This window comes from Lathyrus oleraceus, chromosome 1 (assembly GCF_024323335.1).
Source record: "Lathyrus oleraceus cultivar Zhongwan6 chromosome 1, CAAS_Psat_ZW6_1.0, whole genome shotgun sequence".
NCBI classification, from domain to species: Eukaryota; Viridiplantae; Streptophyta; class Magnoliopsida; order Fabales; family Fabaceae; genus Lathyrus; species Lathyrus oleraceus.
In genome coordinates, this window is record NC_066579.1 from 274,105,199 (window position 1) to 274,121,776 (window position 16,578).

General features: G+C 34.9%; 2 protein-coding genes across 2 annotated transcripts; both read right to left on the minus strand.

The window, feature by feature from the left end:
• Nucleotides 1-7,150: 7,150 nt before the first annotated feature.
• On the minus strand, nt 7,151-7,852 carry LOC127103117 (uncharacterized). The gene has a single exon (XM_051040406.1). The coding sequence runs from the start codon at nt 7,850-7,852 to the stop codon at nt 7,151-7,153; it is 702 nt and encodes a 233-aa protein (XP_050896363.1).
• Nucleotides 7,853-15,337: 7,485 nt separating this feature from the next.
• On the minus strand, nt 15,338-16,312 carry LOC127103124 (uncharacterized). Its single transcript, XM_051040412.1, has one exon. It carries the CDS (start codon nt 16,310-16,312, stop codon nt 15,338-15,340), a length of 975 nt encoding a protein of 324 aa, XP_050896369.1.
• Nucleotides 16,313-16,578: the final 266 nt, after the last annotated feature.

The window sequence follows — 16,578 nt, forward strand, 5'->3', positions numbered from 1 at the left end:
ATTTTGATTGCAATTAATATTTTTTTTGTGTTTGTAAATTTATAAATTTCAGTTTAGCAGCATAAAATTGTTGGAAGAATTAAAAGGTTCTCTGCATGGGTTACTAAAGTGAAAGTGTTAGGATTTGTAACCTTGGTCAAAATTGTATGAATCAAGTTCATCTCCCATTAAAATTTCATAATTCTTGATTGTGTATGGGTTCATAACTCAACTAAATTATAATAATTGCATTTAGTTTCCTTTCACATAAGTTATCTATAACACCTAAAATTTTTTACTTCCATGATATAATCAATTGAATTAAATTTTATTTGATAAATTGTCTAAATTTAATTTTAATTATTAATTAAATATAAATCACCTATTCAGTCGGAGTAAAATGCAGAAGAAAAAAAATCGGAGGAATAAGTTTGGATTTCCCACACATAAATTTTTGGTTTTTATTTATAATGAAAAAGACAAATTACATTTTTATTTTACTTTCCACTTGTTCAGTTTGTAAAACCAATGGAAAAATGTTGTCCAATTTTATATATAAAACACCACATTTTTCCCTCTTGTTCTAAACCTAACTCATATTTCTGTTTTCAAACTCTATTTTTATTTACGAACACTACTACGAACACTACCTAACATCACGGTTGGGAGAAGAATTTCGTTACAGTTGGAGGTCTGTGGTAACAAACAATACGAGTGAATGTATAACCTAAGAAGTGAATTATGTTATTTATGTATCATTGTTTATGTTTCAATAGCTTCTTTCATGTTGTTTGTAGGATAATATGACATGTATATCTTAAGATGAGTGAACTTTATGCTAGTTTATAAATTTTTGAAGTCTATCGATTATAGAAGTGAAATTTCTACATCTCTTATAATTACAACGTCATACTAATACATTTTGACTTGTAAGTAGGGAAGGTGAATGAAAAATATTAACTTAAGAAACCTCATACTATGAGTGTGGTTCACAAATGATTTGTGTTATTAAGAAGAAAAATATAAGGAGGATGAAGCTAAAGTGAGTAATGCAAACTTGTGTGAAAGACCCAGAATGACATTCATTCAAATTTAACAGAAATTTGCAACTCTCGCTTCAACTTCATCCTCCTTCCATCATTCTAGGACAGTGATCGCGACATAGTAAGTCTAGGGGAATCGTGACTGCAAGTGCACAGTCCTATCGCGTAGTTTTAAAGATTATCGAACCCACAAGGACTGATAATCGAACGTACTGTTATCTAATGTTACTATGTAAATCTAAGGTTGATGATTGTTCTAAGATTGGACGGATGAAGAGAAATAACTATAACGTATATAGAAGATTAATAAAGATATATGATAAAGGGATATCAGTATGTAACGCATCAAACTTCGGGGATTCGATAGATAGTTGGTGTAATCTTATTTGTCAAAATATTCTTCAGTAGAAATTATTTATAAAAAGGACTTAGTCTCACACTCTCGTTTTATTGACTCTAGCCATACTCTTAAACCAGAATGCTTGGCTCTCGCGGTCTCATTTTGAATTTAAAAAGTAATTTTTGAATATGAATAAAGTCAAATTAATCCTAAAACACTCCCGCTGTGTTTAGGATTAATGCCTAGTTTCAGCTATCTGGTTAAAATCTCAAACTCTCGTTCTTGTTTACCGTAACCTTTGTTTGTTTTGTACTCTCGTACGAAAACGATTTAAATAAAAAAAGAAACTAAAACCGGAAAATTAAGTTTTATAAAAACTAACACCAATTATTTATTGAATCCCGTCGTTTCGACGATCTTTATATACCGATACCTAAGGGTTTAGTCGGACATGGATCCGGTAACAGACATGGTATTTGGGAAATTAAATATGCAATAAGGCATAAATAAATAAAACAGTAATCAAAATAAAACCTGGATTGAGAATTAAGAACTGGAACTGAATCTTGATTCTTCGATTAAAATAATTCTTGCAGGCTTTGGCAATGAATAATCCTTACAATTGAATCCCAAATGCGTAAATAATAAACCATAATAGTCCCCGATGTGGAGAAACTATCACTTTTACAAAGTAAGAAAACTGCCTAGTAAACTAAAGGAAAATAAATGCTAAAAAAATAATCGTCACTTGAAAACTAGAAGAAGAGAGAGACGTGCGAGTCTGAGAGGTCTCCTTTTATATACTTTTCACAATCCCTAAGTTGTAGCAAGGTGGGTAGATTCGTGGCTAAAAAGATGGAGAAAAAGATGGAAGACTAGGTTGTGGTGGTTGCCACAACCCTAGCCTTTGAATGAGTGGCGAGCGCCACTTTTCTAGCAACTGAACGCCACTTCTTAAGGCTTGGTGACGGGCGCCACCTATTCCTTGGGCTAATGTGGCGGGCGCCACATTCCCTAGATAATGGGCGTCATAAGCCCATTTGCTTAGGTGGCCCATTATCTCTATAAAAGCTTCATTTTCTTCTCTTTTCCTTTCCTTTTTCTTTCCTTTTTGCTATTTTCTGTTTTGCTTGCGGTAAACCTTTTAATCGATAAATACCTGCAATAAACATAAGATACTGCGTAATAATAAGCGTTAATCAAGTAAAAAGAAATGCATATGGAGCCAAAAATTTGATACGTTTTCGCTTTATCAAACTCCCCCATACTTAAATCTTTGCTTGTCCTCAAGCAAATGCCGCGTACATAAAAAGTTTTGTAAAATATTTGCAGCATACATTATCAAGACTTGTAGAAAACACAGTTGCATTCGGATACTCATTCTAGTCTATAAACTTTACTTTGGTTCAAAATTGTATTAACAGGTACTCACTTCCACACTAAGGGTATCGTTGGAACACATAGTTGCAATGTTGCAACCATAAGTCTCCCTCCTATACAAACCAATCTGAGCCATCTTGTCATGCCTAAGCCTACCTTACTAAACCTTCTTTTTTATCCTTTTTCATTCTGGCGCAATCACATTAAGCTTGTTATCCTTTCACATTCATAGCAAGATAGTCTGTTAGTGACTATGATCTCATCATTATTTCTTTCTTTCTTTTTCGCACTTTGGCTCAAATAACAGTTGCAGATGGTTATACCGTTGGGTTAAATGACCGGGTGAGGGTCACCTAACTTAGAAGGAACAACATTTTTCATACATTTTTCACCTAACTTGCGTAGTGTGTGCTTATGATGGTGCTGACTGCTAGATAAACTACTTAAGGAAATATTAAAGGATAGAATTTAAGGTTATGGCATGACAAGTACTCAAATCGATCTTATACTTGGGAGATTTAAGGTGTTAAAACGATACCGATCTTATAAAGTTTTTCCAAATCTCTACAATTCAACCTCTGTTTGATTTATAGGTTGGAATTTTCAAAAGGTGTACTGTACCTCTAAGTCTAGATTTTTGTGAAAATTTTTGTATGGCTTGAGCAAATAGGAGAATTAGTAAATAACGGAAACCACGCATAAAGACTCGACAGCACATTGATATTTAACTCGACTAACACTTTAACAAAAATTAAAATAACCAAACAAAAAATAAAATAACTAAAGGAAATAATAATAATTTAAATCTAACTAGAAAGCGGTAAATAAAAAACGGTAAAGCTTCCTCCCCCATACTTAAACCTTGCATTGTCCCCAATGCAACGACATAAGATAAGAAAGGAAGGTAGAACCTGGGTATCATGCTACTGGCGCCTTCTGCCACGTGTACGTGCACGTCCATTGTTTCCATGTTTTGCACCATTTCAGTTTACTAAGCTTCCGTGTTTTGGATTTGTAGGTCGTGTTGAGCGTCTAATTTGCTACGCCGCAGTAGTTCAACATAGATCTCCTCAAGAGTGGCTGGTGCCATATTTCTTCTTGGTATTTGACTGGAGGATGTACCTGCAACATTTTCAAAACACATGTGTGTGGTGTGTGGGTCAGTAGAGGGAGCAGTTTGCTCCGGAATGTGATCCTCCTCAATGTCCCCGCCAAAAACTACATTCTCAAGAATGTGCACGAGGACTTGGTTAGGCACCAGATCATTAGTATAACAATAATTATCTGGGTTGCGCACATCTGTGCGGTTTGGATTTAGGAGGATAAAATCTTGTAACACATTATTTGCAATTATTAAATTAAATTTACCGTCACTCCTTCGTTTTACTAGTTTCATGCTCCTTGCCATGTCAATGTCAATGGCATCATGCGGGAGCGGGGTTAACCTGGAGAATTTCTCTTCGAGTCCTAGGACTATGACTACGGAGGTTATTAAACCTCCAAAAGTAATCGGCCCTCGCTTCGCATTGACAATGGCCTGCATGTGAGATAGCATAACAGGGACGGTATTCACCTTTTGTGGCAAAAATGTGGCGAACAAATGAAAGAGTTATTTTTCGTTCACCTTGTTAGAATTTGCTTGGGAAAAAATGGTGGACGCCAATATATGGCGAAAATATCGAATAGCCAGGTTGTGAATTAAAGTGGTTATGTTTCCCTCAAAAATATGGGTTACTGTACCGGTTATTACCCTCCAAAATGGGTGGAAGGCGCGTTGTCAACCCTCAGTATCTGGGACCTCACTTACTACGCCATCCCCATGGGGGAAATGTAGCAGGTCCGCTAGTTGGGAAAATGTAAGGGCATATTTGACGTTGAATAAACGAAACTGGACAGTCCCACTAGAGCAGATTGTGTTAGGTGTGGGACCAAAAATTAAAGAGCTTAGGAATTCTAGTGTTAATTGAGCATAGACAGGGTCCTTGAGAGATAGGAAATAATTTAAATTTAAAGTGGCTAGCATATAGTTAACACTATCTCAAATTCCTAAGACAAATAAACAGGGTTCATCGGCATACCTTGTTGATTCGATCTTTCTTGCGCTTAGAGCCGTGTACGTCTCTTCATGTAACTCACCTGGCTCACCGTTTTTGAATACTATTTCATATTCCCTCATCTGTTCCATGATGAATTTTACACTTCTTGTGTAATTTGGTAAGAATAGAGAAAGAGGGAGGAGAATTATGCTTATGAGAGGTGTGGTTTGGTGAGGTTATGTTGGTGGTTTATATAGAGGTGATGGTGGTTGGAAATTTATTGATGAAATAAATTTTATTTACGGTCTTCAATGCCTTGGTCAAAGAATTTTTGAAAATGGTTGAATGGCTTTAAGGCATTGTCACGCATGCAAGGGACACAAACATTATGTGAATTGATGTGTCAATAATACACAGCATGCGCGTGCAAGCTTGTGTAGTGGCTGGCGCCACTTTTGATGTTGGTGGTGGGCGCCATTATGGGCTCTGTGACGGGCGCCACAACCCTCACATGGGCGCCACAACTGTGTGTGGCAGGCGCCACATGAAGTGTGGTCTTCCCCATGTGTGTGACTTTATGTGTGCTTTGACCATAATTTTCAATGGAATTTTAGTTTACCAACATAATATATAGTATATAGGAATAATAAACATGATATAGTGAAATGAAATTTAATCGTAAAATTGACGAATAAAAGAGTGGAGTAAACGGGAAAAGATGAAATAATTTGTCTATTGGAATAAAAAGGAATGAGGTAATTAAATAAATCTCAATGTGTAAAAGCAAATACAATAATATTCCAAACAAGAAAATAAAATAAAAGTAAGTAAATCGGTAATTCACATAAATTAGCCATTACGGTGGCTGCTAGTAGGAGGAGCGAACGAGTAGAAGTGTTGGTAAATGTGATCCAGGTTCTCTGTCACTACATCCATAAAATCGTCGAATTACATGCACAGGGTGCTCAACTTGCCTCTCAGATTGGCGACGTTTGTCTGAACAGCTTCGATGGTAACAACATGATCGGTGAGAGGTGCAGCAGGTATAACTGGGACATGTGATTCAGCGTTAGAGAGATAATTGTCATAGTGATCATAGATTTGGGGTGTCTCTGGAGGAGAGGGTGGTGCATCTGGTGGTCCATCCAAATCATAGAGCCAGTTGTTCCTATCGTGTACACTCGTCCTAGGATCTGGGAAGGTAAACATGTGTACTATTTGGCTGTTAATTAGAAATTCGAACACATATGGACCTAGGTTTCTAATGATCCCGGTGATGAAGCAAAAGCCGATATTCATTGGTTGTATTCCACCTAAAGGGGTGAGCTTGATAAGTGGATGTCTCAGTTCAATGGCATTTGCTATCATGGTTACTAAGCCTCCCACTAAGATTGGTCCATAGTCCTGCTGTGCCACATGGTACAGATTAGCTATCATAAATGTAGTGGCGTTAACAGGTCGGGCATGTGATGCACAATACATTATGAAGAGTTCGTCTTTGGACACAAAGGTTATGTTCTGTTCCTTTCCAAATAAGGTGTGAGCTAGGATCTTATGAAAGTAACGAATGGAAGGGTTATGGATGTTCTCGGAATGCATAAGATCCGGCTCAGGATGGTCGTTTCCTGTGATGCTACCCCAAAAGTGATCTGATTCTATGTCTATAAGCTTGTCTTCCTGGGTAATGGTAAAGGTATCAGGACCATTAGGGAATCCTAGGAGTTCAGTTATTTCTCTATGGGTGTAGCGGTAGTCATTATCGAACAACCTAAAGGTGACGAGGCCTTTGTTAAATCCCATACCATGATTTGGCAAGTAAACTAGGGAGCTTAGGAATTCTAAAGTCAACCTACTGTAGGAACTAAATTTTCTTTTGATAGCAAAGGTGTCCCAGCCTAGTTGGTTAATTAGGAACATAACACTGTCTCTTATACCTAATTTGGTCATAGTACGTCCATCTGGGTATATGGTTAATGTCATTTCTCTCCGAGCTAGAGCCTCAAAACTTCTTCTTTGAGCTCTGCCTCTGAAGACTATATCCATGTAATCTACTTGTTGCATCGTGATGGTCAGTAGCTAGATAAATTTAAGTAGATAAAGGCATTAAGTTTGTAATGGTTAATAAAGAAAAATACCGATTGATTTTTTTTAAAAGGGAAGAAAGAAAAAAAAATGGATAGATAAAAAAAATGACATTAATAACACTGGAAATATTCGTTATGTTTTACGTCGATAGCGCAGAGACTCAGGAGTGTAAGTACTCATGGTGGTTCTTTCGAGGATGAATCCTCGGTCAAACTTTTAATTATCCTCGATTTCCATGGCCACTTATCAATCCCTCTCTAATATCCGTCACCTTTTCTTCTTTTTCTTCAGCGAGGTAGTTTATCCTTCTGAACTTGTGATGGTGGTTCTGGCTCTATCCTGAGAGATAACTTTTCATGTTTGGGTTCAATTTTTTCATCCACCACTTCAAAGTCTAACTTTCCCCTTTTAATACTAATGAGTTCCCTAGTTTCATGGTCTTCTAATTTTCTCTGCTTATTCAGGATCTCAAATAAAGGTGCATTGGTGTGGATATTTTCCAATAGCTCCTCATACCTTTCGAATTTAGGGTCTACCTTAACTTCCACAGACCTTTGCGGGAAAGGAATTGGTGATTTATAGGGAGGAGGAACAACACATAATGCTTCCTTCTCTACCTCTTCGACAACCTCCCTTTCGGGTGGTGTCGGTGGATCTTTCTCAATCTCTACTCTTTTCTCACCTGAATCCTCCTCATTATCACTCTCCTTAGAATTTTCGGTAGATCTTTCACTGGTGATTGTTACAACATCCTCATGTTTCTCCAGGAATGGTCCTAGAGGTGTCTGCGCAAGCAGGGAGATTCGAGTCTCCAATGCCTCGTTGTGAGTGACGAGGGACTCGACCACAGTGTTCAGTTGCGTAAGGGTTAAATTGGTATGGAGACTTTGTTTTCTAAATTCTTCATTCTGAAGAGTTTGTGTAGCCACAAAGTGTTCCATCATAGAGTCTATTCTAGAGTGAGTTGGCGTCTCAATGAAATCCTCCATTAATATTTTCAGGTTGGATTTATAGGAATCTTGCGATTCCTCAAAATACTGAGAGTGATAATCGTAGAGAAAATTTGGGTGATACATAGTAATAGAGAAAAGAGTCCCTTAATCTATACTGGGCAGCACTGGAGTTACGGTATCGACTAAATTAGCCCCGGCAACGGCGCCAACAACTTGATCGCGACTTAGTTAGTCTATGGGAATCGTGACTGCAAGTGCACAGTCCTATCGCGTAGTTTTAAAGATTATCGAACCCACAAGGACTAATAATTGAACGTATCGTTATCTAATGTTACTATGTAAATTTAAGGCTGATGATCATTCTAAGATTGGAGGGATGAAGAGAAATAACTATAACGTATATAGAAGATTAATAAAGATATATGATAAAGGGATATCGGTATGTAATGCATCAAACTTAGGGGATTCGATAGATAGTTGGTGTAATCTTATTTGTGAAAATATTCTTCAGTAGAAATTATTTATAAAAAGGACTTAGTCTCACACTCTCGTTTTATTGACTCTAGCCATACTCTTAAACCAGAATGCTTGGCTCTCGCGGTCTCATTTTGAATTTAAAAAATAATTTTTGAATATGAATAAAGTCTAATTAATCCAAAAGCGCTCTCGTTGTGTTTAGGATTAATGCGTAGTTTAAGCTATCTGGTTAAAATCTCAAACTCTCGTTCTTGTTGACCGTAACCTTTGTTTGTTTTGTACTCTCGTACGAAAACAATTTGATTAAAATAAGAAACTAAAACCAGAAAAATAAGTTTTATAAAAACTAACACCAATTATTTATTGAATCTCGTCGTTTCAACGGTCTTTACATACTGATACCTAAGGGTTTAGCTGGACATGGATCTGGTAACAGACATGGTATTTGAGAAATTAAACATGCAATAAGGCATAAATATATAAAACAGTAATCAAAATAAAACCTGGATTGTGAATTAAGAACTAGAACTGAATCTTGGTTCTTAGATTAAAATGATTCCGGTAGGTTTTGGCAATGAATAATCCTTACAATTGAATCCCAAATGCGTAAATAATAAACCGCAATAGTCCTCGATGTGGAGAAATGATCACTTTTACAAAGTAAGAAAACTGGCTAGAAAACTAAAGGAAAATAAATGTGAAAAAATAATCGTCGCTTGAAAATTGGAAGAAGAGAGAGACGTGCGAGTCTGAGAGGTCTTCTTTTATATACTTTTCACAATCCCTAAGTTGTAGCAATGTGGGTTCGTGGTTAAAAAGGTGGAGAAAAAGATGGAAGACTAGGTTGTGGCGGTTGCCACAACCCTAGCCTTTGAATGAGTGGCGAGCGCCACCTTTATAGCAACTGAACACCACTTCTTAAGGCTTGGTGACGGGCGCCACCTATTCCTTGGGCCAATGTGGAGGGCGCCACACTCCCTAGATAATGGGCGCCACAAGCCCATTTGCTTTGGTGGCCCATTATCTCTATAAAAGCTTCATTTTCTTCTCTTTTTCTTTCTTTTTTCTTTCCTTTTTGCTATTTTCCATTTTGCTTGCGGTAAACCTTTTAATCAATAAATACCTGCAATAAACATAAGATACTGCGTAATAATAAGCATTAATCAAGTAAAAAGCAATGCATATGGAGCCAAAAATACGATACGTTTTCGTGTTATCAGACATGTATGTTTGTGAAACATTTTATGAGTTGATATGTTGTTATTGTTGCTAAAAGTTGTTTTTTGTTAGTACTAAAAGTTGTACGTTGTATGTTATTTATGGTATGTTTTTGATGATTTTGTTGTTGTTAGTAAAAGTTGTTTGTTGTATCTTGTATGTTGTTTAAGGTTTGTTGTTGATGAATGTTGTTGTTAAGGTTTGTTTAGAAGATGAATTTATTATATCTTATTGAAGGTGACAAGAAACACAAAAGAAGAGGGTATGAATTGATTTTCTAAAAACAAAAGTTTTTTCAAAACTAACTCAAACAAAAACAGATACAAGAAAAATAACAAAGTTATTCTTATGATGGTTCGTTGTTAACAAAGCTACCTCCGGTCCACTCTACCAATGTAATTTTGCCTTCTCAACAAGGATTTAATTTCACTATAATAGAAACTGATTATAGACACCACAAAGATAAATTGTCTTTGTCTTCTTGAGTCTATATGACTAACAACTAATCACTTAAGGAAACCACTCAAACAACTTTGAGATTTACAAGTGTGTGTTTACAAGCATTGCTTCTAATAAAGCATATTATCATAAGATAAATAGAATGAATATCTTCACACAATAACGAGCAACAACTCTTGCGTTTTTACAAAGACTATACATGGAAAATATATACTATATCAGAGAGTGTGTGTATGTTCAGTAGCGTAAGTGTTAGCATTGTGAATTAGCATGAACAACTTCTTCCAATCTTCTAAGACTCCTTTCTATATGAAGTTAAAATATCCGTTGGAGGGTAGAATTTGAATAACGAATTGCAACCATCTCTTCGTATAAGTTATATTAATATTTAATTGCAAAGTTGTGGCGTTATTTTTATGTGGCAACTAATTTAATGTTGTTTGTGGCGTGAAGATCACGTGGTTATATTTCATTATTTATTTAATTTAATTCTTGTATATAACTAAACTGTTTAAACTATATTTAATTTAATTTTTTTTCTTGTATGTGTAGAAGGACTATAACACATTGCTCGTAAAAAATTTAGTTCAAAATGCTCAGCATACTACGATACGTTCAAACCCGATTGATGATCATGTGGATCTTTATATTTGGAATTTAGTAATTAGTGTGAGAGGACCTAACAGACTATGGTGTTGGATATTTTTGGTCGGGAAATACAGACTATGGAATATAATATTATTTGAAAGAGACGCGGATGGGGAAGGAACATCACGTCCACAACAATTGACACCCCAAATGATGGAAATATGCAACAATTGATGCTAACTGAGGCGAGATGTGAGGCGACGATAAATGTCCAAATTAAGGAAATGAAGAAGAGACAAATTGAAATGGAGAAAACAATGCGACAATTGCTCTCACAACAAGGGAACCAAACAAATAATTCAATGGGGGTGATGTGGATGATGATGAGGGGGAGGAGGATGTTGATTGATTTTTTTTATTGCTATTTTACTTTTAAATATTAATTTTTGTAAAATATATGTAATTATTTTGAATTTAATCATTTAATTGAAATTTATATTTGTAATTATTATTTAAAAATATTAGTATTTTTAATTATTAATTAAAATTAATATTTTTAATTGTAAACAAATTTATAAATTTTTTATTATTAATTTCATATTTTAATTATTCCTAAAAAAAATTAATAAAAAATCAATCTGCAACATGAAAAATACGAAGCAAACTAATAATTTTTCATTTTAGTTGCATGGAATTCATGTGGGAAACTTGCCAACTAACATGCAAGACTATAACACAGCAAAATTTAATGATGTGAAAATCACGTGGCAAAACTTTGTGATGTAAAAATCAAGAAGCAAAGTTGTGACGTGATTTTCACGTGGCAAAAAAGTTGCCACAGGCACTCCTTCCTCGTAAATAACTACACCTTAAGTTTAGTTTTGTGACGTAATTTTCACATTTGTGTTTTTTTTTTACTGCACTAGTGTTTTTTCTATCAGATTTGTAACCTGCAAAATCATAGTCATATAAGGCTACCAATTTACATTCACTATCCTTAGGGAACCAAAAGATCATGATTTAAGGTACAATTTATGTATCTTAAAATCGATTTAATAGTCTTAAAGTTGAATTCCCTAGCAAAAGCTTGAAACATAACATACATACACACATTGAGCGTAGTGTCACGACTACTTGCAGATAAATAAAACAGAGATTTGATTATACATTGATACTTGGTGATATCCTATTTTCATTCATCTTACTAAATAAGAAGATTTGAAGTCATTGGTGTAGAGATGAAATTAGCATCCTTGATTTCATGCTTCTTAAGGACTTCTGGTTAATACTTAGTTTTTTTTTAGCGAAGGTGCCGTATAAGTTTTCTTGATTTGTAGACCTAAGGAGTATGTAAGTTTTTCCATCAATTCATTTCATTTGCATATTTTCTATAGAAAGACTCGTTAATAGACCATATTATGATATCATCTACATATATATGAAACAAAATAATATGTTTTTCCTTATATTTTATAAACAATGTAGTGTCTATGATTTGAATCTTGTCATGACAGATTCGCCTTAATGTTTCATTTCGTATTGAATATTGAAGGAATTTTCCAATCGAATCAGTTCATGAGTAACTTGGTTTATGTGTGTTTTTTAAGATGAAATAGTTTATGAAACTTTATATTGTAGCAAGCCGTTTGTGATGAGGGATGAATAAAGCATTTAGTTTTTTATGAATGAATTTAATGTTTTGTTGTGTTATGTGGGTCTAAAAATAAGGAAAGGAAATATGGGATAATGAATTTATTGTTTGGGAATGGGAAGAAGAAGAGTATGTTTAAGAAAAATAAAAATAAAAATATATATCTCATTTGTAAATTAAATCAACAGGATGAAGTGGTCTAGTGGTAAACCATATTATACATCAACCCCGTGACCTTGTAAATATTGAACGGAAAAGACTTAAATGATGTTGTTTAGAGATATAAGAGGCTACACTAATACTTAAAAAAAAATATTTTTGCCTTAAAAAAATTACTGACACTATAATAAAGATCATTTCAATCTTGTCGGGAGAGATTTTCCTTAATGTTTCTTTTCTTATGGAATATTGAAGATATTTTCCAATCGAACCAGTTCAATTGCTTTGTGTGACATTTTAGCAAGCTTTTATAGGAATGAAATTGGAATAAAACCGATATACGTAAGGCTTATGCTAAGGATATCCAAAAACAAATGTTTTTGCTTAACTCACTTTTTATATATGCTCATGAATTGTTTGCTTGGATTCTTTTGTACTAAAAAAAAAGTGGAAAAAAGAAGTTGCGAACAAAATCAATGTTTTTTTTTCTCCATATCTAAAGTTGCTTAGTGGCATGGTTCTGCTTGAACAAGTATCTAAGTCTATTATTTTCATCTATATTATTTTGTGAAACTATCATTTGACCTGAAGTGGTATTGACTATATATATGACTTTGAGTGTGGTCACCCAAAACTTCAGATTGTGGAGCATATTGGGATTCTATTTTCAAAAGCAGAACATATGAAAATAAAGAAAGAATATAGAAAGTATGGCATTGTTGAGAAGAGAATAGAGAAAGTATATCCAAAGCATAAAATAAAACCCTCAAGCTCATTAACAGACTATATAACATGTTGGGAGTGTCATAGTATTATCATAAAGTCATGAAAACAAAATACATTAGAGAACAAGAGTGAATGGGAATAATGTTTATATTTCAGTAAGCAAATCATTCAAAGGGCATGTCTCTATTGGCAAGAGATACAATTATATATCATTTGATATTAAGTCATTCAAACTCACTTGCCAAAGGAGAGCTGCCCTGTGAGTGTTTAGCTTAGACACTTCTCATCTTTTTCTCGACATACATTTTGTCACTGATTCTAAACAAAGTAAAGTGTATTATTGTTGTTTGTAAAAACATACATCATTTGTGCAATTGTTGTTAATAAGCATGTGTTTTTTTATAAAGTTTTGTTTTAAAATAAAATATTTTCTAAGTATGACTTTTCTACGACTTTTTTATTTTTTTTTATAAAGTCTCATCTCAAAGACATATTTTTCTAAAATAAAATATTTTTTAAGTTTATGATTTTTTTTTTAAATAAACAAATTTATTTGAAATAAGAGGATGACGAAAATTACTCCTTGCTCCCCAGTAAAATACAATAAATTTAATTTAAGATATTCTATGGGATTTCTCCACTAACTTTTAAGTTAATACATATTCTAATCTTTAAACCAATAACCAACCACCCCCGAGTAACAATTTTGATACTGAGAACAAGCTATTCCAATCTGTAAAAATCACCGTTAAATAGAATGTCGTTTCATCTATTCCATAATCCTCATCAGCAAGTTGATAGCCACAATGCCAAATTTTGTTTCTCGCAGCCTTGCCTTTCATGTTCGCTACAATACTTTTCACCTTACGCAACGGAAAAATAACGAACTGCTATAAAACCGTAGCTTAAAAGGGATAATAGGCTGCGATTTTATATGCGTGTACGAGTTTTTCCAGCTTTGTGTTGAAAACCATCCTTTATTTACTTTAGGCTACGATTATAAAAGTGTAGGCCTAACATAACCGTTGTTTATTCACTATATGCGACGTTTATGAGATAACGTATTTTCACTCAACAAATATAATGTAAACAGTAATATATATGTCAATATTATTAATAAAGAATTCAAATAAATAAAAACAAATTAACTAAAATAGTAAAACTTACGTTTTAATTTTTAATTTTATGTTTATTATAACAAAATATTTTTTATTAGAGAAGAAAACAAAAGGAAAACCCCCTTTCAAAAGGGAAAGAATCATGAACCCTAACATTGTGCCGTCAAAAGCCCTAGTCTTAAGTATTTCCAATAATCTCTCCTTTCTAGTTTTCGTTCCGACCACTGTGAATCTTTGCTATCAGAGAATCACTAATGAAGAAAGGCCTATTTCTAGTCTTCGTTCAGATGAATTGTCAATTTCACAAAGCATTTTAAATATGGTAAACTCTACACTTTAATTTTGGATTTCATCTTCTGATTTTTTCCCCTTATTCATATATGCTACACCATCTCTCTATATTGTCGATTGCAACTGTTCTCATATGCTTCTTTTGTGTTCTGACTCCTCATCTACAAAATTTGTGTAAAGAGATTCTCAATGGTTCAGTGTTCTATTTTGCATGTTTTTCTTCCACTGATGCAACTCACAACAAAATTGATTTGGTAAGTATAGAAAATTTTGTAGAATCGTTCATTCTTTTAGGTTTAAGAATCTGGGCCTTAGTTTGAGAATCTGGGCCTCGCAATCTTCCCTCGCTTCTTTCTTCATGACATTAGACCTCTCGACAGTATTTTCAAGGTCCTTGATGATTCGGGACGCTCGATCCAACTCTTTGTTGCGGAAGTCTAGCTCATAATTAGCTCCTTGTAAAGCTCCAACAACCCAAACTCTTTGTCCCTCGGCTAATCGGAGCCTTTTCTTGCTATCTTCAAATTTTTCACAGACTTGCTTACCCTTATCCTCCAAGATGTGGTTACGTTCCTTGGCACGATTCTGTTGGACTCGTAGTTGAGTGTTTTCCAACTCAAGCTCTTTGATTTGGCTGATAAGTTTGTCCATGTCCTCTTGTAGGATAAGCTTAGGCTCGGGCATCAACGGGAATGAAGAAGGATAAAAAAGAAACGGAATCTTAACAATCCTAGCCCTCTCTTTTACCCACACATAGTAGGGTTCCTTGGCTAGGATGTTTTTCTTACCCCATTCATGGTCAATACGGACTATGCTTGTCCAAGCTTTTCTCACTCATTTCACATTTGAATCAAGTGGATCCACGGTATTTATGACAAATGGAATGAAATCTCTTTCCTCGGGGGGATTCATCATGGCGTACCCTAGTTGTCTCTTGAGTATAGCAGGGTTGTAGTTGATGCAACCTTGCGTTCCTATTAAGGGTACGTTAGAGAACTCTCCACATCTTGCGATGACATCCTTTGTATCCCATTCCCTCTTGTACCATAGAATTGAGTTGGCAGAGAGAGATGTGAATATTTGTGGCCATATCAGTTTGTTTTCGATGAAGGATCCACTTTGAGGCATGCGGGCCCTCATCCAAAGATGTAGCATAGGAGCGCAACAAAGGAAAGTACCTCCCTTCTTCTCATTCCTTGTATGTAAGGTATGGTAGAAATCGGCAAGTAAAAAAGGCACCAGATTCTTTGTTAAAAAGACTTCAATTGCTAACTGATCCACGAACTTTTCCATATTTGGGAAGAGGACAATTCCATGAATCAAAAGTTCCAAAGTTGCACTACAAAAGTCGGGTCTTCCTTTTTTAATCATTTCCCAAGCATGGGCTTCTAGGAACTTTTGAGTTAAACCTTTGATGGATCCTTTAACGCCCCAATTATCCACTAGCTTGTTGGCGTTGATACCCAAGTTGAGTGAGAGCTCGGTCAAACAAAAGCCTTCTTCCAACTTTGGGAAAGGGTTGTATTCTTTGATTGGTCGATTGAGAAGTCTCTCGAGGTCTTCCAAGGTTGGAGAGATTTGGAAGTCGGGGAAAGTGAAGCATCTTAAAGGGACGTCATAGTATTGAGACATTATAGTGATAACACCATAGCCAACCTTCTCGGTTAGAAGATCTACGATGTTCCCAAAATTGGCTCTAAACATGTTGTCTTTGAGAGCTACGACCTTTAAATAGAAGACTTTTAATGAACTGATGTCGGGACTCTTGAAGCGGAAAGTAGAAGTGCTTTTCTTTGTTGAAGTATCCATGATTGTGTCGAAAAATAGTCTTGTAATTTTGCGTCCGACAAACGAAAATTTTAAGAGCTTTGCTTATTATTTTGATGATGAATGAATGTATGAATGAATGATTGGTTTATTATTTCCACAGGATTTTAGGCATGGGTTCATGGTTTTGGACAATCGTGACGAAGCATGGAGTTAATAATGACTGCTTAGTAAACCAAGGTTCTCGCTTTGTGTTATCTAAGGCTTTTGGAAAATTAGGTGTAAGACACTGCCCCTAGAGTCATGGA

What these genes read in the sequence shown, in the direction of transcription:
- LOC127103124 (XM_051040412.1), bottom strand. Translation starts at nt 16,312, where the DNA reads ATGGATACTTCAACAAAGAAAAGCACTTCTACTTTCCGCTTCAAGAGT.
- LOC127103117 (XM_051040406.1), bottom strand. Translation starts at nt 7,852, where the DNA reads ATGGAGGATTTCATTGAGACGCCAACTCACTCTAGAATAGACTCTATG.